General features: G+C 40.6%; 1 protein-coding gene across 14 annotated transcripts in view; it reads left to right on the top strand.

Moving 5' to 3' along the window:
• Positions 1-22,538, top strand: part of LOC138751919 (obscurin-like) — a 755,203-nt gene that overhangs the window by 311,852 nt on the left and 420,813 nt on the right. For all 14 annotated transcript variants that reach the window (XM_069914884.1, XM_069914878.1, XM_069914879.1 and 11 more), the window contains 7 exons: positions 10,537-10,803; positions 11,671-11,937; positions 12,839-13,105; positions 13,979-14,245; positions 15,139-15,405; positions 16,286-16,552; positions 17,452-17,718. In XM_069914884.1, the coding sequence (XP_069770985.1) occupies positions 10,537-10,803; positions 11,671-11,937; positions 12,839-13,105; positions 13,979-14,245; positions 15,139-15,405; positions 16,286-16,552; positions 17,452-17,718 (1,869 nt within the window). The remainder of the gene's footprint in view (positions 1-10,536; positions 10,804-11,670; positions 11,938-12,838; positions 13,106-13,978; positions 14,246-15,138; positions 15,406-16,285; positions 16,553-17,451; positions 17,719-22,538) is intronic.

Here is a 22,538-nt window from a genome sequence, read left to right as displayed (position 1 = left end):
CCCTTCAAAACAAGCGTCACATCACCCTCATCAGTGTCTATGCTCCAACCCTCCAGGCGGAACCAGCAGAAAAGGACAAGTTCTACACCAACCTGCGCAACCTCATCCAACGCACCCCTACAGCCGACAAGGTTGTCATCCTGGGCGACTTCAACGCTCGTGTCGGCAAAGACTCAGAAACCTGGCCAGGAATCCTGGGCAAGCATGGCGTCGGCAAGTGCAACGACAATGGGCGCCTCCTGTTGGAGCTCTGCGCAGAACAGCGGCTTGTCATTACTAACACCCTTTTTCAGCAGAGGGACAGCCTTAAGACCACCAGGATGCATCCCCGATCCAAACACTGGCACCTCCTGGACTACATCCTGGTGCGAGAAAGTGACAAACGAGATGTGCTCCACACCAGGGTCATGCCTAGCGCGGAATGCCACACTGACCACCGGCTGGTTCGCTGCAAGCTCAACCTTCACTTCAAACCAAAGCCCAGGAACAATAAAGCCCCCAGAAAGAGGTTCAATGTTGGAAACCTGCAGTCAGACGAAGCGAGAGGAAACTTCCAGGCAAACCTCAAAGCAAAGCTCGACGATGCAACCCGCCTCACGGACCCGTCCCCTGAAACCCTCTGGGATCAGTTGAAGACTACCATACTGCAATCCACTGAAGAGGTACTGGGCTTTTCCTCCAGGAAAAACAAGGACTGGTTTGACGAAAACAGCCAGGAAATCCAGGAGCTGCTGGCAAAGAAGCGAGCTGCCCACCAGGCTCACCTTACAAAGCCGTCCTGTCCAGAGAAGAAACAAGCCTTCCGTCGCGCATGCAGCCATCTTCAGCGCAAACTCCGGGAGATCCAAAATGAGTGGTGGACTAGCCTCGCCAAACGAACCCAGCTCAGCGCGGACATTGGCGACTTCAGGGGTTTCTACGAGGCTCTAAAGGCTGTGTACGGCCCCTCACCCCAAGTCCAAAGCCCGCTGCGCAGCTCAGACGGCAAAGTCCTCCTCAGCGACAAGATCTCCATCCTCAACCGATGGTCAGAACACTTCCAATCCCTTTTCAGTGCCAACCGCTCAGTCCAAGATTCCGCCCTGCTCCAGCTCCCTCAACAGCCCCTAAGGCTAGAGCTGGATGAGGTTCCCACCCTGGATGAGACATATAAGGCAATCGAACAACTGAAAAGTGGCAAAGCAGCAGGTATGGATGGAATCCCCCCAGAAGTCTGGAAGGCTGGCGGCAAAACTCTGCATGCCAAACTGCATGAGTTTTTCAAGCTTTGTTGGGACCAAGGTAAACTGCCTCAGGATCTTCGTGATGCCACCATCATCACCCTGTACAAAAACAAAGGCGAGAAATCAGACTGCTCAAACTACAGGGGAATCACGTTGCTCTCCATTGCAGGCAAAATCTTCGCTAGGATTCTACTAAATAGAATAATACCTAGTGTCGCCGAGAATATTCTCCCAGAATCACAGTGCGGCTTTCGCGCAAACAGAGGAACCACTGACATGGTCTTTGCCCTCAGACAGCTCCAAGAAAAATGCAGAGAACAAAACAAAGGACTCTACATCACCTTTGTTGACCTCACCAAAGCCTTCGACACCGTGAGCAGGAAAGGGCTTTGGCAAATACTAGAGCGCATCGGATGTCCCCCAAAGTTCCTCAACATGATTATCCAACTGGACGAAAACCAACAAGGTCGGGTCAGATACAGCAATGAGCTCTCTGAACCCTTCTCCATTAACAATGGCGTGAAGCAAGGCTGTGTTCTGGCACCAACCCTCTTTTCAATCTTCTTCAGCATGATGCTGAACCAAGCCATGAAAGACCCCAACAATGAAGACGCTGTTTACATCCGGTACCGCACGGATGGCAGTCTCTTCAATCTGAGGCGCCTGCAAGCTCACACCAAGACACAAGAGAAACTTGTCCGTGAACTACTCTTTGCAGACGATGCCGCTTTAGTTGCCCATTCAGAGCCAGCTCTTCAGCGCTTGACGTCCTGTTTTGCGGAAACTGCCAAAATGTTTGGCCTGGAAGTCAGCCTGAAGAAAACTGAGGTCCTCCATCAGCCAGCTCCCCACCATGATTACCAGCCCCCCAACATCTCCATCGGGCACACAAAACTCAAAACGGTCAACCAGTTTACCTATCTCGGCTGCACCATTTCATCAGATGCAAGGATCGACAATGAGATAGACAACAGACTCGCCAAGGCAAATAGCGCCTTTGGAAGACTACACAAAAGAGTCTGGAAAAACAACCAACTGAAAAACCTCACAAAGATAAGCGTATACAGAGCCGTTGTCATACCCACACTCCTTTTCGGCTCCGAATCATGGGTCCTCTACCGGCACCACCTACGGCTCCTAGAACGCTTCCATCAGTGTTGTCTCCGCTCCATCCTCAACATCCATTGGAGCGCTTACATCCCTAACGTCGAAGTACTCGAGATGGCAGAGGTCGACAGCATCGAGTCCACGCTGCTGAAGATCCAGCTGCGCTGGATGGGTCACGTCTCCAGAATGGAGGACCATCGCCTTCCCAAGATCGTGTTATATGGCGAGCTCTCCACTGGCCACCGTGACAGAGGTGCACCAAAGAAAAGGTACAAGGACTGCCTAAAGAAATCTCTTGGTGCCTGCCACATTGACCACCGCCAGTGGGCTGATAACGCCTCAAACCGTGCATCTTGGCGCCTCACAGTTTGGCGGGCAGCAACCTCCTTTGAAGAAGACCGCAGAGCCCACCTCACTGACAAAAGGCAAAGGAGGAAAAACCCAACACCCAACCCCAACCAACCAATTTTCAACTGCAACCGCTGCAATCGTGTCTGCCTGTCCCGCATCGGACTTGTCAGCCACAAACGAGCCTGCAGCTGACGTGGACTTTTTACCCCCTCCATAAATCTTCGTCCGCGAAGCCAAGCCAAAGAAGATATTGGCATTCAGGTCTTTTGGGACCATGTACACGTGTACATTCTTCTATTTGACACACCCATTGAATTCACCCATTTTATGGGTTCTTTTATTTTCTTTGACCCATACTGGCCATGCATCCTCCTTTAATTGTATCTTAAAGGAGAATGGTAGAACTCCAAACCCCTAGAAGAAGTTTGGAAATTGATCCAGTATTTCCTCTATGCTGTTCTGTGCTTGGTCACTGTAAATGTGGTTCACCCTCTTGGCTAAGTTTACAATTTCACATGCTTTGTCACCAAACAATGTCCATCTGGGACTACTGTGAACCTGAGGTCTTTATCTTGAACTTACACTTTGAGTTTGCTTGTACCCTTTGTGTCAATGCTCTGTCCATTGTAGGCTTTGAGCAGTGCAGAATTTGCATGGATATATCTTCATTGCCCTGATGCTGCACTCACAGATCCAATTGACCTTGACCCCTGTGTCCAGCTTGAAAGGAATATATGTTTAATTTGTTTGCAATGACAATGCATTTATCATGCTCGATGCTGTTCACTTTCTGCTCTGCTATGCCCACGAAATGTGTATAACTGAGATCAGTTTCTTCTATAGTGCCTTCTAAAGTGTGTACACTTTTACTTTTGTCTGGTTTTCCTTTGGAAAAAACATTGCTTTGCATAGTGATTTTTCCATTTGCACTTATTACAGACTTTCCGTAAACTGGGTATTGCTTTGATGCAAGTTTAGTGCCACATCGTTTTCACTTGAATGTCTCTCCATCTTTTTGTTGTTTCCTGTATCTCAATTTTTGTTTGTGTGCATCCAGACACTATGACTATGATTTCATTTTCACTGGCTTTTACACTATGACCAAACTTTTTTGTGCGCTGCAGATCTATTTTACTGGTGTGGCATATGTGACAGAGTATTTAGAGGTGCTTTGGGATTATTGTTCGAGCAGGTTGTATACAAACATTTTTAAAACACATAATTTTTGCAGGACTTTTGCAGAGTGCTATTTTGCAAAAGACAACGAAGTAGCAAGATACAGCAGCAGCTTGTCTAGAAGAGCATATGATCTTTGCAGGTAGAGGGAAAACAGCTTTGCTCTCAGAGAGGGAGGGAGGGAGGGAGAGAGAGGAGAGACAGAAACTTCGGCTTCAGAGGGACAAGCTGGCAAGCTTTGGAAAACTGTCTGGTCAAAGGAGAAGACTGGATGTCTGAAAGGAACTCTGTGGTGACCTGAAAGAAAGAGGATCATCTGGAGAACTCTGAATGGGGCAAGTTTCATCAGCAAGACTGATTAAAAAGGAATCGGGTGCGGATGTCCTGAAATAAAAGGAATCTCTCTGAAGACAAACAAGAACCCTCCTGAGTGGTAACTATTTGCCTGTTAAGCACCAAAGCCTGGTGAACTTTATTAATGCTAACTTTTGTGCACAGAACAAGAATTGCCTGTAACCAGTGACATTGGACTGTGAACCAAAGAACTTTTCTACACTTTACACACACGTGCACTTAGAATTAGAGGGGGGTGTGGGGTTAAGTAAGTTGATGATAATAAGTTAAAGTTTGATTCTGTTTTCATGTGCAAAGATAATTAAAAGCAACTTTTGTTTACGTAACCCTTTTTCGTGGTGCATATCTTTTGCTGCTGGGTTTTGGGGTTCTCTGGTCTCCATAACACATATCTTCACAGCTCTAACTAAGGTAAGCTCTGTCTCTTGCAGCAACCTCTCTCTCACTTATTTATCATAATCTTGAACATAAATTGATCACAGATCATTGAATCTTGGAGCAATCCAAAATTGTATGCTCTTGCTTTTAATTTTAAAACTGTTTAAAAAAAAACAAAGCTCTCTCCCTGCTTCTGCGTGTGCAAGTGAATCACGTACCTCTCGAAGGTTTCATTTTTTCTTTGGTGAACAGTGTTCAGCAAACATCTCGATAACCTTATTGAATTTATTCTAGTCTTCTGCCTTGGCAAAAACAAATGGCTTTGGCTCCCGCCACAGTAAGTAATATTGCAATCTTCCTTGTATCCTGTTTGCTAACGATTCCAATGGCTTACAGGTACAGCATGAATCTTTATTTAAACGCCCTCCACTCGTGGTCGACATCTCCAATCCATTTTATAGCATCAGGAATTTTTTAACTCTCCATTTTTTTTTCACTGCTGATATCACCTGATATTCACTATGCACCCTGTGGTGATTCTTTCACTCCTGTGCACACTTCTGGTGGTTCTTCCACTCCTGGCTGCTCCCACTACTGCTGCACAATGCAGTGTAGCATGCCTAGGTGCAAATAAATTGCCATGAGCTCTTGTGTGCTCCGATATGAAGCTGGGACAAGTTCCTGCCATTTGTTGGTGCTCTTTCAATATTGAATCAATCGCAATGTAGTGTGGGAAAAGTTGCCACAGTTTATTAGGATAGGATGTATCATCTGGCAGCTGGTCTTTGTGGAGTATGTAACCTCTAAGTATGGGTGACAATTGCTTTCTTCACAACCAGCTGATGATGATGAGAGAGATTATAAAATCCAAGCAGTCTATCAACACATGAAGTATGCACAGCATGACCTCTATTATTCCACAATCACCATGTTGAGAATGTACATTACTGCACTGAGCAGCTACACCACTTGCATAAATTAACTGAATACCAGACTGACAGACACTCTACATTGAGATTCCTTACTGTATGAGCTTCAGTAGAGGAAAGGGTTCTCACCTGATTCCCAGCACAGCAGCATGCAGCCCGAACTCATGGGTATTTTTAAAGTGTAATGAAGGGTATAGCTGTGCTATAGTTTTGCCTATTTGAGTACCCCCTCCATAAATCTTCGTCCGCGAAGCCAAGCCAAAGAAAAGAAAGAAGACAGTTGGTACTGCAAATTGTTTAAAAGGAAGTATATTATCATTTGATTGCACATGTTCTTTGGCTTGGCTTCACGGACGAAGATTTATGGAGTGGGTAAATGTCCACGTCAGCTGCAGGCTCGTTTGTGGCTGACAAGTCCGATGCGGGACAGACAGACACGGTTGCAGCGGTTGCAGGCGAAAATTGGTGGGTTGGGGTTGGGTGTTGGGTTTTTTCTCCTTTGACTTTTGCCAGTGAGGTGGGCTCTGCAGTTTTCTTCAAAGGAGGTTGCTGCCCGCCGAACTGTGAGGCGCCAAGATGCACGGTTTGAGGCGATATCAGCCCACTGGAGGTGGTCAATGTGGCAGGCACCAAGAGATTTCTTTAGGCAGTCCTTTTACCTCTTCTTTGGAGCACCTCTGTCACGGTGGCCAGTGGAGAGCTCGCCATATAACACGATCTTGGGAAGGCGATGGTCCTCCATTCTGGAGACGTGACCTACCCAGCGCAGTTGGATCTTCAGCAGCGTGGATTCGATGCTGTCGGCCTCTGCCATCTCGAGTACTTCGATTTTAGGGATTGTTAGAAACAGAATTACCTTTAAAGAAATTGCTCGAGACAAAAATTGAGAACAAAGAACATTTATTATACAACAATGCAAAGTTGGGTGCTTCCCCTTACCCTGGGAATACACACATACACTGGGGCTCACCCAACTTTTATACAGTTTATGTCAATATAGGAATAACCCCCCTTTACATTCTTCTGCCTCCTGCTGGAGAGGTTTGGCATTAGGCAATCCTGCCTGCCTACGTGCTGTTTCTGTGCACTTGGAGGACCAGGGGGTATCCTGTCGGTGTCTTCTCATGTCATTATCCCCATTGTCCTTATTCATAACCTTGCCCTTGTCCCCATTCACACCTTTCCAACTCTCAGAGCTACAGACCCTTAATATGCAGAGTTCGCTAATCCTGTCTAGGGTTTACTAATTAAATATGCATAACTTGATAAATCTGTGTATGGCTTACTAATTATATATGTCTTTCTTTGGCTTGGCTTCGCGGACGAAGATTTATGGAGGGGGTAAAAAGTCCACGTCAGCTGCAGGCTCGTTTGTGGCTGACCAGTCCGATGCGGGACAGGCAGACACGATTGCAGCGGTTGCAAGGGAAAATTGGTTGGTTGGGGTTGGGTGTTGGGTTTTTCCTCCTTTGCCTTTTGTCAGTGAGGTGGGCTCTGCGGTCTTCTTCAAAGGAGGCTGCTGCCCGCCAAACTGTGAGGCGCCAAGATGCACGGTTTGAGGCGTTATCAGCCCACTGGCGGTGGTCAATGTGGCAGGCACCAAGAGATTTCTTTAGGCAGTCCTTGTACCTTTTCTTTGGTGCACCTCTGTCACAGTGGCCAGTGGAGAGCTCGCCATATAATACGATCTTGGGAAGGCGATGGTCCTCCATTCTGGAGACGTGACCCATCCAGCGCAGCTGGATCTTCAGCAGCGTGGACTCGATGCTGTCGACCTCTGCCATCTCGAGTACCTCGACGTTAGGGGTGTGAGCGCTCCAATGGATGTTGAGGATGGAGCGGAGACAACGCTGGTGGAAGCGTTCTAGGAGCCGTAGGTGGTGCCGGTAGAGGACCCATGATTCGGAGCCGAACAGGAGTGTGGGTATGACAACGGCTCTGTATACGCTTATCTTTGTGAGGTTTTTCAGTTGGTTGTTTTTCCAGACTCTTTTGTGTAGTCTTCCAAAGGCGCTATTTGCCTTGGCGAGTCTGTTGTCTATCTCATTGTCGATCCTTGCATCTGATGAAATGGTGCAGCCGAGATAGGTAAACTGGTTGACCGTTTTGAGTTTTGTGTGCCCGATGGAGATGTGGGGGGGCTGGTAGTCATGGTGGGGAGCTGGCTGATGGAGGACCTCAGTTTTCTTCAGGCTGACTTCCAGGCCAAACATTTTGGCAGTTTCCGCAAAGCAGGACGTCAAGCGCTGAAGAGCTGGCTCTGAATGGGCAACTAAAGCGGCATCATCTGCAAAGAGTAGTTCACGGACAAGTTTCTCTTGTGTCTTGGTGTGAGCTTGCAGGCGCCTCAGATTGAAGAGACTGCCATCCGTGCGGTACCGGATGTAAACAGCGTCTTCATTGTTGGGGTCTTTCATGGCTTGGTTCAGCATCATGCTGAAGAAGATTGAAAAGAGGGTTGGTGCGAGAACTGGCTAATACTGTCTAAGGTTTTCTAATTATTTATGCAAGCCTTGCTAATTCTATCTGGGGCTTGGAGACCCTTATCTCGTTCAGACTAACTCTACTTCTATCATCAATTGTCTGTCCTTATCCATTCAGTGAACTTGCTGCTCTAGGAGATTCTTATCTTACTCAGACAAAGTGTCAGCTTCCTGCCTTCTAATATCCATGTCTCATGTTGTTTGTACTGGCTTCATTCATTTACTTATGTATCAATTTTATTTTCTTAATTTCTTCATGTTCATATTGCAATATCAGTTTTTCTCATCTCTCACAGGATGAAGTCGCTCCAATGAATGTTGAGGTCCTCGGTGCAAAACATGCAGTCACACAACCAGACATAATACATGTACTAACTAGTAAAACAAATATATAAATAGATAAAAATATAAATATTGTTTAGTAAATATTAGAGTCTCTGATCGTTAGTGTGAGCAGTTTCTTTGGTTGTCACCACTCTCATTGCATGCTGGAAGAAGCTATTTCTCCTACTGGTGGTGCAGTCTCTGAAATGCCTCTGTCTTTTTCTCAAAAGGAGCTGCTGAAAGATGCAGTGTGCAGGTTGGTAGGGTGGAGGGAGGGAGACCTCAGTAATCCTCCTTCCCACTCTTACGAACATGTGGATTGACCTCTGATCCAATGCTCTACAAGTCTACAGCAACCATAACACACTATGATGCAGCTGTTTAGGATTCTCTTGATATAGCTCCTGCAGAAAGTTGACAGGATGGTGGTCGGAAGCCTTGTCTTATCAGGAAATGAAGTCTCTGTTGACAAGTGAGGTAATGTGTGTCCACAGTAGGTCACTTGTTACATGGACTCCAAGGAACTTGAGGCCGTTACTCTCTCCACTACCGAGTTATTGATCTATCAGGTATCAATTTATTTGTCACCATTTACACCATTACAACATTAAAAATGAGATAACGTTCTCCTGACCCAGTACAAAAAACTGCCTAACAATGCAATGCAACATACAATCAATTTTCAGAAACCAGATAATGATACAAGGAGACAGGTTATATCTAGATGTTATAAAAACCCTCTGGTTGTGGGTGAAGTCGAACATTCCCCGAACCTGAGGGACCACTGTGGGCTCTGTTCACGCATCCTTCAACAGGTCGGGTTCCTGACCCCACCCCTCCCCACCACCACAGATGTTAAGTTTACCAGTGGCTGGGAAACCAACAACTGCCCAGTCATAAGTTCCCACATCCTGAGCCCTCCTTCCCGGTCCAGACATCACAGCCTCAATTCCTCCTTATTGTCCATTGGATCTAGGCACGAAGACAGCTTCTTCACCAGCCTCTGGGGAATGGTCATATTCAACGCTGAGCTGAAGTCGATGAACAGCAGCCTGGATTCAATTCAGATTGTAGTAACAGTGACTTAAGGATTTTTGGAATCATAATTATAACTGAACATTTCTCTCAAGGCTAATACAGTACATGTGATTTTGAAATACAGCATTTTTACATAATCTCAGTTACCCATAGTGATTGGTCATAGAAATGGACAGCTTAGGAACAGGCCCAGACCGTGATGGCAAATTAGTTTTATCCAATCTGCCTGCAGATGCTCTTTATCCCTTCAATCCCTGCCTGTTTGTGTGTCACTGTAAATACATCTTAAACCTTGCTCTCGCATCTGTTCTAGCATCTCTCTTATGATTTCACGTAGCCAACACCTACCAGTTTCAGTTTAGAAAAGAAATTGCCTTGCAATTTGTTTTAAATTTTTCCTCTTTTTCATGTTAAACATGCACTCTCTAATACTTGATGTTCCGCCCTGGGAAATGACTATCTACCCAATAAGCCTCCAATGCTCTAGATAAAACAATCAAAGTTTGCTTAGCCTCTTATAAAAAATATATTCCAATCTCTGCTGCATGCTCTTCAAAGCTTCACATACTTCTGATACTATGATAATCAAAAGTGCACTCAATATTCAAATATGTCCTAACTTCAAGATCCCCAGTAAAATACAGATATCATCCCCATAAAGAAAAAAAGTGTGAAATTTTGCAACCACATGCTTTTAGCACAGTTGGTCTTTCAATATGTAGCAAGAAGAGCCAAATGGACTGGTTGGGAGAATTCGGATGTCAAGAGGAACACAGGCACGGCATTGATGGGATAGTCAAAGAGCGTGTTTGTTTTGTGTAGTAGAGATATACCTGTTAGGAAAAAAAAATGAGTGCATATCCTGCTCAAATGTTAGGAATAGGAACAATCCCAAAATTAACATTGACCAATTGAAGTAACACTTTTGCCATTTGGATTCATCTTTAACTGCCTCAATTTAAATAATGATCTCTATCCTGTTAAGTTTGTTGCTTTAGTGATAGAGTGAATGTGTGTATAGTCCTAGGAAGACAACATCAATGGTGAAACTTACTGCATTATTTTCTGAATATAACTGTGCTAGGGTGTCCTTGGTTTTAGTGCTACGGTTGCTTGTTTAGATGGTAAGTAAAGTATCATTATGTTTTTTTTTTATCATTCCTTTTATCTTAGTACTGCCAGTACTTTTCAAAGAAGAGCTTCAAAATGTGGAAGTAGAAGAGGATAGTACTGCTTCCTTTTACTGTCTGATTAGTAAACCTGATGCTCCAGTAAAATGGAGGAAAGGTTCTCTGCTGCTTCGTCCAAATAAAAAGTATGAAATCAAGCAAAGAGATCACCATGTTGAGCTGTTAATTCACAGCCTGAAACCAGAAGATGCCGGTGAATATTCCTGTGATTCAGGGGATCAGAAAACTACAGCCATTTTAAAAGTGAAAGGTAGGAGGAAATTAATTGCTTATAATGTATTCATATTTCTTTTGTAACCCTATTCGGGAAAACCCTCTTCTGTCATTTATAAGATTTGTAATTACTTCTCTGGATGTTTTGTCTGCAAATTTTCCTTTTTGTTCCCTTGCCTTGTAAGAATTGCTTCCTGGTCTATATAGCATAGCAGATGTGAGTTTTCTAAATATAAAACAATCCAATTTTGCCCAACCTCTTAATAAAATCAATATATTTAAACCCAGGCAAATCTGTTCTATATTCTCTGCAAAGTCAAAGCATTCTCCCAATAGTGTGGCAACGAGAGGTGTAAAAAATATTCAGACATGGTCCAATATTAAGATCCCCATTAAAATACAAATGTTTCCCCATAAAGATGCCAGAGGGAAATTTTGAAGCCACATACTAACAGCACACTTGGCTTTGAAACTGCATCAAGAGGCATCAGATGAACTCGACAACAGAATTAGGAAGTCTCTGGAAAAACTCGAGTGAGCCATAGCATAGGCAGTGATTTGTTTGTGTGGTGGATTTGAGATAAAACTGTCAGAAAAAACAACAAGTACACACATTCCCCAAATGTCAGGAATCAGGACAGTCACCAAATTTATCTCAAACAACTGAAGAACAAAATCTATATTTGCCCCAGTTTAAATTAATTAATTCTACCCTGGTCAGTTTATTGATTTAGTGGTATGGTGAATGTGTGTACAGTCCGAAGAACACAACATCATTGGTGAAAGTCAATGCATTATTTTATGAATGAAACTGTTTGGGTGTCCTTGGTTTCAATAGAATGGTTGCCTTATTCGATGTTGAGTGAATGTCTCATTAAGAATTTTAAAATGCCGTTTCTCTTAGTACTGCCAGTACTTTTCAAAGAAGAGCTTCAAAATGTGGAAGTAGAAGAGGATAGTACTGCTTCCTTTTACTGTCTGATTAGTAAACCTGATGCTCCAGTAAAATGGAGGAAAGGTTCTCTGCTGCTTCACCCAAGTAAAAAGTATGAAATCAAGCAAAGAGATCACCATGTTGAGCTGTTAATTCACAGCCTGAAACCAGAAGATGCCGGTGAATATTCCTGTGATTCAGGGGATCAGAAAACTACAGCCATTTTAAAAGTGAAAGGTAGGATGAAACTCATTGCTTAGAATGAATTCATATTGCTTTTGTTACCCTATTCGGGAAAAGGTTCTTCTGTCATTTATATGATTTGTAATTTCTTCTCTGGATGTTTTGTCCACAAAATTTCCTTTTTGTTCTCTTGCCTTAGACGTGACAGAATTGTCTCCTGGTCCATTATTGCAGAGCAGAAATGAGTTTTCCAAATATAAAACAATCCAAGAATTCCAACCTCTTATTAAGACTGATATATTTAAACCCAGGCAAAATCCTGGCAAATCTGTTCTATATTTTCTGCAAAGTCAAAGCATCATCCTAATAGTGTGGGAATGAGAGGTGCACATAATGTTCAGACATGGCCCAACATTAGGATCCCCATTAAAATACAAATGTTATCCCCATAAAGATGCAAGTGGGAAATTTTGAAGCCACATACTAACAGCTCACTTGGCTTTGAAACTGCATCAAGAGGTATCAGATGAACTGAACAACAGAATTGGGAAGTACCGGGAAAAAGCTCGAGGGAACCATAGCATAGGCAGCGATACAACAATCAAAGAGCCTGTGTGTGTTGGCATTCAAAGAAAAACTGTCAGAAAAAACAACAAGTACACACATTCCCCAAATGTCAGGAATCAGGACAGTCACCAAATTTATCTCAAACAACTGAAGAACTAAATCTATATTTGCCCCAGTTTAAATTAATTAATTCTACCCTGGTCAGTTTATTGATTTAGTGGTATGGTGAATGTGTGTACAATCCGAAGAACACAACATCATTGGTGAAAGTCGAGGCATTATTTTATGAATGAAACTGTTTGGGTGTCCTTGGTTTCAATAGAATGGTTGCCTTATTGGATGTTGAGTGAATGTCTCATTAAGAATTTTAAAATGCCATTTCTCTTAGTTCTACCAGTACTTTTCAAAGAAGAGCTTCAAAATGTGGAAGTAGAAGAGGATAGTACTGCTTCCCTTCACTGTCTGATTAGTAAACCTGATGCTCCAGTAAAATGGAGGAAAGGTTCTCTGTTGCTTCGCCCAAGTAAAAAGTATGAAATCAAGCAAAGAGATCACCATGTTGAGCTGTTAATTCACAGCCTGAAACCAGAAGATGCCGGTGAATATTCCTGTGATTCAGGGGATCGGCAAACTTCAGCTGTTTTAAAAGTGAAAGGTAGGATGAAACTCATTGCTTAGAATGAATTCATATTGCTTTTGTTACCCTATTTGGGAAAACCCTCTTCTGTTATTGATATGATTTGTAATTTCTTCTCTGGATGTTTTGTCCAGGAAGTTTCCTTTTTGTTCTATTGCCTTAGACATGACAGAATTGTCTCCTGGTCCACATTGCAGAGCAGAAGTGAGTTTTGTAAATATAAAACAATTTGAGCTTTCCCAACCTCTCATTAAGACCAATATATTTAAACCCAGTCAAATTCCTGGCAAATCTGTTCTATATTCTCTGCCAAGTCAAAGCATCATCCCAATAGTGTGGGAACAGGTGGTGCACATAATATTCAGACATGGCACAACATTAAGATCCCCATAAAGATACACAAAGGAAATTTTGAAGCCACATGCTTACAGCACACTTGGCTTTGCACTGCATCAAGAGGCATCAGCTGAACTGGACCACAGAATTACTTAATCTCTGGAAAAAGGAAAGGGAATGATAGCATAGGCAGCGATACAACAATCAAAGAGCTTGTGTGTGTTGGCATTCGAGGCAAAACTGTCAGAAAAAAACAATTACACACATTCCCCAAATGTCAGGAATCAGGACAGATGCCAAATTTATCTCAAGCAACTGAAGAACTAAATCTATAACTGCCCCAGTTTAAATTAATTAAACCTATCCTGATCAGTTTATTGATTTAATGGTATGGTGAATGTGTGTACAATCCTAAGAACACAACATCATTGGTGAAAGTCATTGCATGACTTTCTGAATGAAACTGTTTGGGTGTCCTTGGTTTCAATAGAATGGTTGCCTGATTGGATGTTGTGAATGTATCATTTATGAATTTTAAAATGCCGTTTCTCTTAGTTCTACCAGTCCTTTTCAAAGAAGAGCTTCAGAATGTGGAAGTAGAAGAGGATAGTACTGCTTCTCTTCACTGTCTGATTAATAAACCTGATGCTCCAGTAAAATGGAGGAAAGGTTCTCTGCTGCTTCGCCCAAGTAAAAAGTATGAAATCAAGCAAAGAGATCACCATGTTGAGCTGTTAATTCACAGCCTGAAACCAGAAGATGCCGGTGAATATTCCTGTGATTCAGGGGATCGGCAAACTACAGCATTCTTAAAAGTGAAAGGTGGGATGAAACTCATTGCTTAGAATGAATTCATATTTCTTTTATTACTCTATTCGGGAAAACCATCTCTGTCATTTATATGATTTGTAATTCCTTCTCTGGATGCTTTGTCCACGAAGTTTCCTTTTTGTTCTCTTGCCTTTGAAATCACAGAATTGTCTCCTCGTCTATATTGCAGAGTAGAAGTGAGTTTTCTAAATATTAAACAATCAAAGCTTGCCCAACCTGTCATTAAAACCAATATATTTAAACTAAGGCAAATTCCTGGCAAATCTGTTGTATATTCTTCTTCAAGTCAAAGCATCATCCTAATAGTGTGGGACCAAGTGGTGCACAAAATGTTAAAACATGGCCCAACAATAAGATCCCCATTAAATAAAAAGTTATCCCCATAAAGATACATGAAGGAAATTTTGAAGCCATATGCTTACAGCTCACTTGGCTTTGCAATGTATCAAGAGGCATCAGATGAACTGGACAACAGAATTAGGAAGTCTCTGGAAACAGCTCAAGGGACCATAGCATAGGCATCGATACAGCAATCAAAGAGCTTGTGTGTGTTGGCATTCGAGGCAAAAATGTCAGAAAAAACAAGTACACACATTCCCCAAATGTCAGGAATCAGGACAGTCACCAAATTTATCTCAAACAACTGAAGAACTAAATCTATAATTGCCCCAGTTTAAATTAATTAACTCTACCTTGGTCAGTTTATTGATTTAATGGTATGGTGAATGTGTGTACAATCCGAAGAACACAACATCATTGGTGAAAGTCAATGCATTATTTTCTGAATGAAACTGCTTGGGTGTCCTTGGTTTCTGTTGTATGGTTGCCTGATAGGATGTTGAGTGAATGTCTCATAAAGAATTTTAAAATGCCGTTTCTCTTAGTACTGCCAGTACTTTTCAAAGAAGAGCTTCAGGATGTGGAAGTAGAAGAGGATAGTTCTGCTTCTCTTCACTGTCTGATTAGTAAACCTGATGCTCCAGTAAAATGGAGGAAAGGTTCTCTGCTGCTTCGCCCAAGTAAAAAGTATGAAATCAAGCAAAGAGATCACCATGTTGAGCTGTTAATTCACAGTCTGAAACCAGAAGATGCCGGTGAATATTCCTGTGATTCAGGGGATCGGCAAACTTCAGCTGTTTTAAAAGTGAAAGGTAGGATGAAATTCATTGCTTAGAATGAATTCATATTGCTTTTGTTACCCTATTCTATTCTTGAAAACACTCTTCTGTTATTTATATGATTTGTAATTTCTTCTCTGGATTTTTGACCAGGAAGTTTCCTTTTTGTTCTATTGCCTTAGACATGACAGAATTGTCTCCTGGTCCATATTGCAGAGCAGAAGTGAGTTTTCCAAATATAAAACAATCCAAGTTTTCTCAACCTCTCATTAAGACCAATATATTTAAACCCAGGCAAAATCCTGGCATATCTGTTCTATATCCTCTGCAAAGTCAAAGCATCATCCTAATAGTGTGGGAACGAGAGGTGCACATAATGTTCAGACATGGCCCAACATTAAGATCCCCATAAAGATACACAAAGGAAATTTTGAGGCCACATGCTTACAGCACACTTGGCTTTGCACTGCATCAAGAGGCATCAGCTGAATTGGACCACAGAATTAGTTAATCTCTGGAAAAAGGAAAGGGAATGATAGCATAGGCAGCGATACAGGAATCAAAGAGCTTGTGTGTGTTGGCATTCGAGGCAAAACTGTCAGAAAAAACAACAAGTACACACATTCCCCAAATGTCAGGAATCAGGACAGTCACCAAATTTATCTCAAACAACTGAAGAACTAAATCTATAATTGCCCCAGTTTAAATTAATTAACTCTACCTTGGTCAGTTTATTGATTTAATGGTATGGTGAATGTGTGTACAATCCGAAGAACACAACATCATTGGTGAAAGTCAATGCATTATTTTCTGAATGAAACTGCTTGGGTGTCCTTGGTTTCTGTTGTATGGTTGCCTGATAGGATGTTGAGTGAATGTCTCATTAAGAATTTTAAAATGCCGTTTCTCTTAGTACTGCCAGTACTTTTCAAAGAAGAGCTTCAGGATGTGGAAGTAGAAGAGGATAGTTCTGCTTCTCTTCACTGTCTGATTAGTAAACCTGATGCTCCAGTAAAATGGAGGAAAGGTTCTCTGCTGGTTCGCCCAAGTAAAAAGTATGAAATCAAGCAAAGAGATCACCATGTTGAGCTGTTAATTCACAGCCTGAAACCAGAAGATGCCGGTGAATATTCCTGTGATTCAGGGGATCGGCAAACTTCAGCTGTTTTAAAAGTGAAAGGTAGGATGAAACTCATTGCTTAGAATGAATTCATATTGCTTTTGTTTCCCTATTCGGGAAAACCCTCTTCTGTTATTGATATGATTTGTAATTTCTTCTCTGGATTTTTCTCCAGGAAGTTTCCTTTTTGTTCTATTGCCTTAGAAATAACAAAATTGTCTCCTGGTCCATATTGCAGAGCAAAAGTGAGTTTTCCAAATATAAAACAATCCAAGTTTTCTCAACCTCTCATTAGAACCAATATATTTAAACCCAGGCAAAATCCTGGCATATCTGTTCTATATTCACTGTAAAGTGAAAGCATCATCCAAATAGTGTGGGAACGAGAGGTGCACATAATGTTCAGATATGGCCCAATATTAAGATCCCTATTAAAATACAAATGTTATCCCCATAAAGGTACATGAGGAAAATTTTGAAGCCATATGCTAACAGCACACTTGGCTTTGAAAGTGCTTCAAGAGGTATCAGATGATCTGAACAACATCATTTGGAAGTACCGGGAAAAAGCTCGAGGGAACCATAGCATAGGCAGCGATACAACAATCAAAGAGCCTGTGTGTGTTGGCATTCTAAGAAAAACTCAGAAAAAACAACAAGTACACACATTCCCCAAATGTCAGGAATCAGGACAGTCACCAAATTTATCTCAAACAACTGAAGAACTAAATCTACAATTGCCCCAGTTTAAATTAATTAACTCTACCTTGGTCAGTTTATTGATTTAATGGTATGGTGAATGTGTGTACAATCCGAAGAACACAACATCATTGGTGAAAGTCAATGCATTATTTTCTGAATGAAACTGCTTGGGTGTCCCTTGGTTTCTGTTGTATGGTTGCCTGATAGGATGTTGAGTGAATGTCTCATTAAGAATTTTAAAATGCCTTTTCTCTTAGTACTGCCAGTACTTTTCAAAGAAGAGCTTCAGGATGTGGAAGTAGAAGAGGATGGTTCTGCTTCTCTTCACTGTCTGATTAGTAAACCTGATGCTCCAGTAAAATGGAGGAAAGGTTCTCTGCTGCTTCGCCCAAGTAAAAAGTATGAAATCAAGCAAAGAGATCACCATGTTGAGCTGTTAATTCACAGCCTGAAACCAGAAGATGCCGGTGAATATTCCTGTGATTCAGGGGATCGGCAAACTACAGCCATTTTAAAAGTGAAAGGTAGGATGAAACTCATTGCTTAGAATGAATTCATATTGCTTTTGTTACCCTATTCGGGAAAACCCTCTTCTGTTATTGATATGATTTGTAATTTCTTCTCTGGATGTTTTGTCCACGAAATTTCCATTTTGTTCCCTTACCTTAGACCTGTCAGGATTACCTACTGGTCTATATAGCAGAACAGATGTATGTTTTCTAAATCTATATTTTGAAGTGTGTTTTCTAAATCTATATTTTAAAGTGCCAACTAGAACGAATATAGTTCTGGATCTCCTATTATGGAACAAGACTGGAAAAGTGACAGAAGTATGTGTAAGAGAACACTTTGGGTCCAGTAATCATAACACCATTAGTTTCAAGATATTTGTGGATAAAGATAGTTCTGGTCCTCAATTGTGAACCTGAAGAGGAGTCATGTGATGGAGTAGTGGCTGGTCGGGGAACTCCAGCCCTCTCCAGAAAAGTTAAAATAAGATAGAGAAAAAGCAAAGGCACAAACTTAAAAACCAAAACAAAGTGAAAGTAAAAGTGTGAAGAAAATGGCAGCAAAGAATGAAAAACCAAAAACAACGGGAAGAAAAGAAGAAGGAAAGACATCGGAAGAAGAAGGTGAAGGGCTTACCTGTCCGAAGAGGCCCGCTCCAAAAGGTCAGTGGAGGTCCCGGGCTCGGGACAACAAAAATGGCTCGCAGAGCCGAGTAAAAGTGTGCAACCGCGCATGCGCAACTCCTCGCGCATGCGCGATGCACATGAAAAAAAACACACTGACGGGAGGGGGGAACAGCTGCGGAGTCGATCTCCACAGCTGAGAGAGACACCTGCAGCACAGCAGCAGGTGCAGAACACAGACAATAACAACAACAAGAAAGAAGAGGGTAAAAAGAAAACAAGGAAACAGATGGTCAACCCAGAGGAAGAAGAAGAAGAAGAAGAAGAACAGAAAGAAGTGGAAGAAGAAGAGAAAAGCAAGACAATGGATGTATGTTTTTTTAAAGAATATATGGAATCAGTGAAAGAATGGCAATTACAAGAATTTGATGAGATAAAAAGAAGAATTAAGAATGCAGAAGAAAGAATGAATAAAATGGAAGTGGCCATATCAGAATTGGCAAAAAGAGTGGAAAATATGGAAAAACGAGAAACATTTGTAGATATGGAAGTAAAAGACTTAAAAGAGAAATTAGAAGAATCTAATAAAAAAGCTAAAGAAGCACAGGAGCTGTTAGCTCAGAAGATAGATATAATAGAAAACTATAATAGAAGAAATAATATAAAGATAGTGGGCCTTAAGGAAGATGAAGAAGGCAAGAATATGAGAGGATTTATAAAAGATTGGATCCCCAGGGTCCTGGGAAGACAAGAATTACAGGAAGAAATGGAAATAGAGAGGGCACATAGAACTTTAGCCCCGAAACCACAACCGCAGCAAAAACCAAGATCCATTTTAGTAAAATTCTTAAGCTATACAACAAGAGAAAATATATTGGAGAAAGCAATGAAGAAAGTAAGAGAGGACAAAAAGCCACTGGAATATAAAGGTCAAAATTTTTTTTATATCCAGACATAAGTTTTGAACTCCTGAAGAAGAGGAAGGAGTTCAATACAGCGAAAACGATCTTATGGAAAAAAGAATATAAATTTATGTTAAGGTACCCAGCGGTACTTAAAATAATTATTCCAGGGCAACAAAACAGACTATTCTCAGATCCAGAGGAAGCAAGGAAATTTGCAGAACAACTACAAAACAAGCAGAGAGATGAAGACATGTAATAAGAGTAAAAATGACCACGATCTATATGTATGTGTGTAAAGGGGTATATGTGTGTGTGTATATATATATAGTGTGCATACATGAATGTATCCGTATTTAGAGGAAAATATATAGAGTATAGACAAGAATTAATAAGGGAGGGAAATGGAACAGAGGGAATAAGGAGGGAATTAAAAGAGTGACCTTTGTTACATATGAAAAGTGAAATCTTTTCTGGGGTGGCTGGGTGGGGAGGAGTTACGGTCACTGCAAAATCAGCTGACGTTTGCGAGTGAATTCGCAAATCCAAATGGAGAGGGGAGATGTGGTTGTCCGACAAGGGATAAAGGACAACTCAGGAGGGGGAGGGGAGAATGGGGTTAAAGAAGTTTTAAATAGGAGAATAGGGAAAATGTTTGATGTTTTAGAAATGTTGTCTTATAAAGTGTTCAAAACGAGAAAGCAGAAATGGATAAGAAGGAAAGGTAATGATAGAGAAACGGAAAGGGAAGATAAACAAAGTATAAAATGGCTACGCTGAACTATATGACTTTAAATATTAACGGAATACATAACCAAATTAAAAGGAAGAAACTGCTAAATTTACTGAAAAAAGAAAAAATTGATATAGCATTTGTGCAAGAAACACATTTAACTGAATTGGAGCACAAGAAATTAAAGAGAGATTGGGTAGGACACGTAACAGCAGCGTCGTATAATTCAAAATCAAGAGGAGTAGCTATATTAATTAGTAAAAATGTGCCAATTAAAATAGAAGAGGAAATAATAGATCCAGCAGGGAGATATGTAATGATAAAATATCAGATATATTCAGAGTTTTGGAATCTACTCAATGTATATTCACCTAACGAAGAAGATCAAAAGTTTATGCAAGATATTTTTTTGAAGATAGCAGATACGCAAGGGAACATATTAATAGGAGGGGATTTCAACCTGAATTTGGATTCAAATATGGACAAAACTGGGAAAAAAATTAACAGAAAGAACAAAGTAACCAAATTTATAATTAAATCGATGGAAGAAATGCAACTTTTGGATATATGGAGGAAACAACATCCAAAGGAAAAGGAATATTCATATTACTCGGCTAGACATAAAACATACTCAAGAATAGACCTATTTTTGTTATCAGCTCGTATGCAAGATAGAGTAAGAAAAACAGAATATAAAGCCAGAATATTATCGGACCATTCACCCTTAATATTGACAATAAAGTTAGAGGACATCCCTCCAAGAATGTATAGATGGAGATTAAACTCCATGTTACTCAAAAGGCAGGATTTTAGAGAATTAATTGAAAGACAAATTAAAATGTATTTTGAAATAAACACGGAATCAGTGAAAGATAAGTTTATACTATGGGGTGCAATGAAAGCGTTCATCAGAGGGCAAATAATAAGTTATGTAACCAAGATGAAGAAGGACTATAATCAGGAAATAGAGCAGTTGGAAAGGGAAATAGTAAATATAGAAAAAGAATTAGCAATGAAGGAAGATACAACTAAAAGAAGAAAATTGGCAGATAAAAAAATAAAATATGAAACACTACAAACATAAGGTGGAGAAGAATATAATGAAGACAAAACAGAAATATTATGAACTAGGGGAAAAAATGCACAAAATTCTAGCATGGCAGCTTAAGACAGAACAAGCTAAGAAAATGGTATTGGCATCAAGGAAAAAAGACAAACAAATCACATATAATCCAGCGGAGATCAATGAAAACTTTAGAGAATTCTATGAACAATTATACCAAACTGAAAACGAAGGGAAAGAAGGGAAAATAGATGAATTTCTAACTAAAATTGAACTACCAAAACTACAAATAGAGGAACAAAATAAATTAACAGAACCATTTGGAATAGAAGAAATACAAGAGATAATAAAAAAATTACCATATAATAAAACACCAGGAGAGGATGGATTCCCAATAGAATTCTATAAAACATTTAAAGATTTATTAATTCCTCCCCTCCTGGAAGTAATCAACCAGATTGATAAAACACAAAGCTTACCAGATTCATGTAAAACAACAATAATTACAGTAATACTAAAGCAAGGGAAAGATCCACTCGCACCAGCGTCATATAGACTAATATCTTTACTTAACACAGATTATAAGATAATAGCTAAACTATTAGCAAACAGATTAGCAGAGTATGTATCGAAAATGGTAAATCTAGACCAAACTGGATTTATTAAAAAAAGATGCACAACAGACAATATTTGTAAATTTATTAACTTAATTCATGCAGTAGAAGGGAGTAAAGCAACAACAGTAGCAGTTGCTTTAGACGCAGAGAAGGCCTTTGACAGAGTAGAATGGAATTATTTATTCAAAGTATTGCAAAAATTCAGTTTACCAGAGAAGTATATTAATTGGATTAAAGCATTATATAAGGCACCATTGGCGAAAGTGACAGTAATATCCAATAATATTGGATATATATCAAAGCAATTTAACTTAAGCAGGTCAACACGGCAGGGATGCCCACTATCACCTTTATTTTTCGCGTTAGCTATAGAACCACTACCAGAATTGATAAGAACAGAAAATAATATAAAAGGGATAAAAATAAAAGACAAGGAATATAAAATCAGTTTATTTGTGGATGATGTTATAGTATACTTAACAGAACCAGAACTATCAATAAAAGAATTATATAAGAAATTGAAGGAATATGGAGAAGAGTTGGGTTACAAGATTAACGTAAATAAAAGTGAAGCAATGCCTATGAATAATGCGGATTTCTCAAAATTTAAGAAGGAATCACCATTCAGATGGCAAATGCAAGCAATAAGATACCTAGGTATACAAATAAATAAAAATCTCGGCCAACTATATAAACTCAATTATTATCCACTAATGAAAAAATTACAGGACGATTTAGAGCATTGAAAAGATTTACCACTAACACTAATAGGAAGGATAAACTGTATTAAAATGAACATTTTTCCAAGGATATTATACCTATTTCAGGCATTGCCAATACACCTGACAGAGAAATTCTTCAAGAAAATAATAAGGAAATTTTTATGGAAAGGGGTG

The sequence above is a fragment of the Narcine bancroftii genome, chromosome 1 (assembly GCF_036971445.1).
Source record: "Narcine bancroftii isolate sNarBan1 chromosome 1, sNarBan1.hap1, whole genome shotgun sequence".
Taxonomy (NCBI): domain Eukaryota; kingdom Metazoa; phylum Chordata; class Chondrichthyes; order Torpediniformes; family Narcinidae; genus Narcine; species Narcine bancroftii.
The sequence above is the reverse complement of the archived record's forward strand: the minus strand, read 5'-3'. Positions and strand labels throughout refer to the sequence as shown.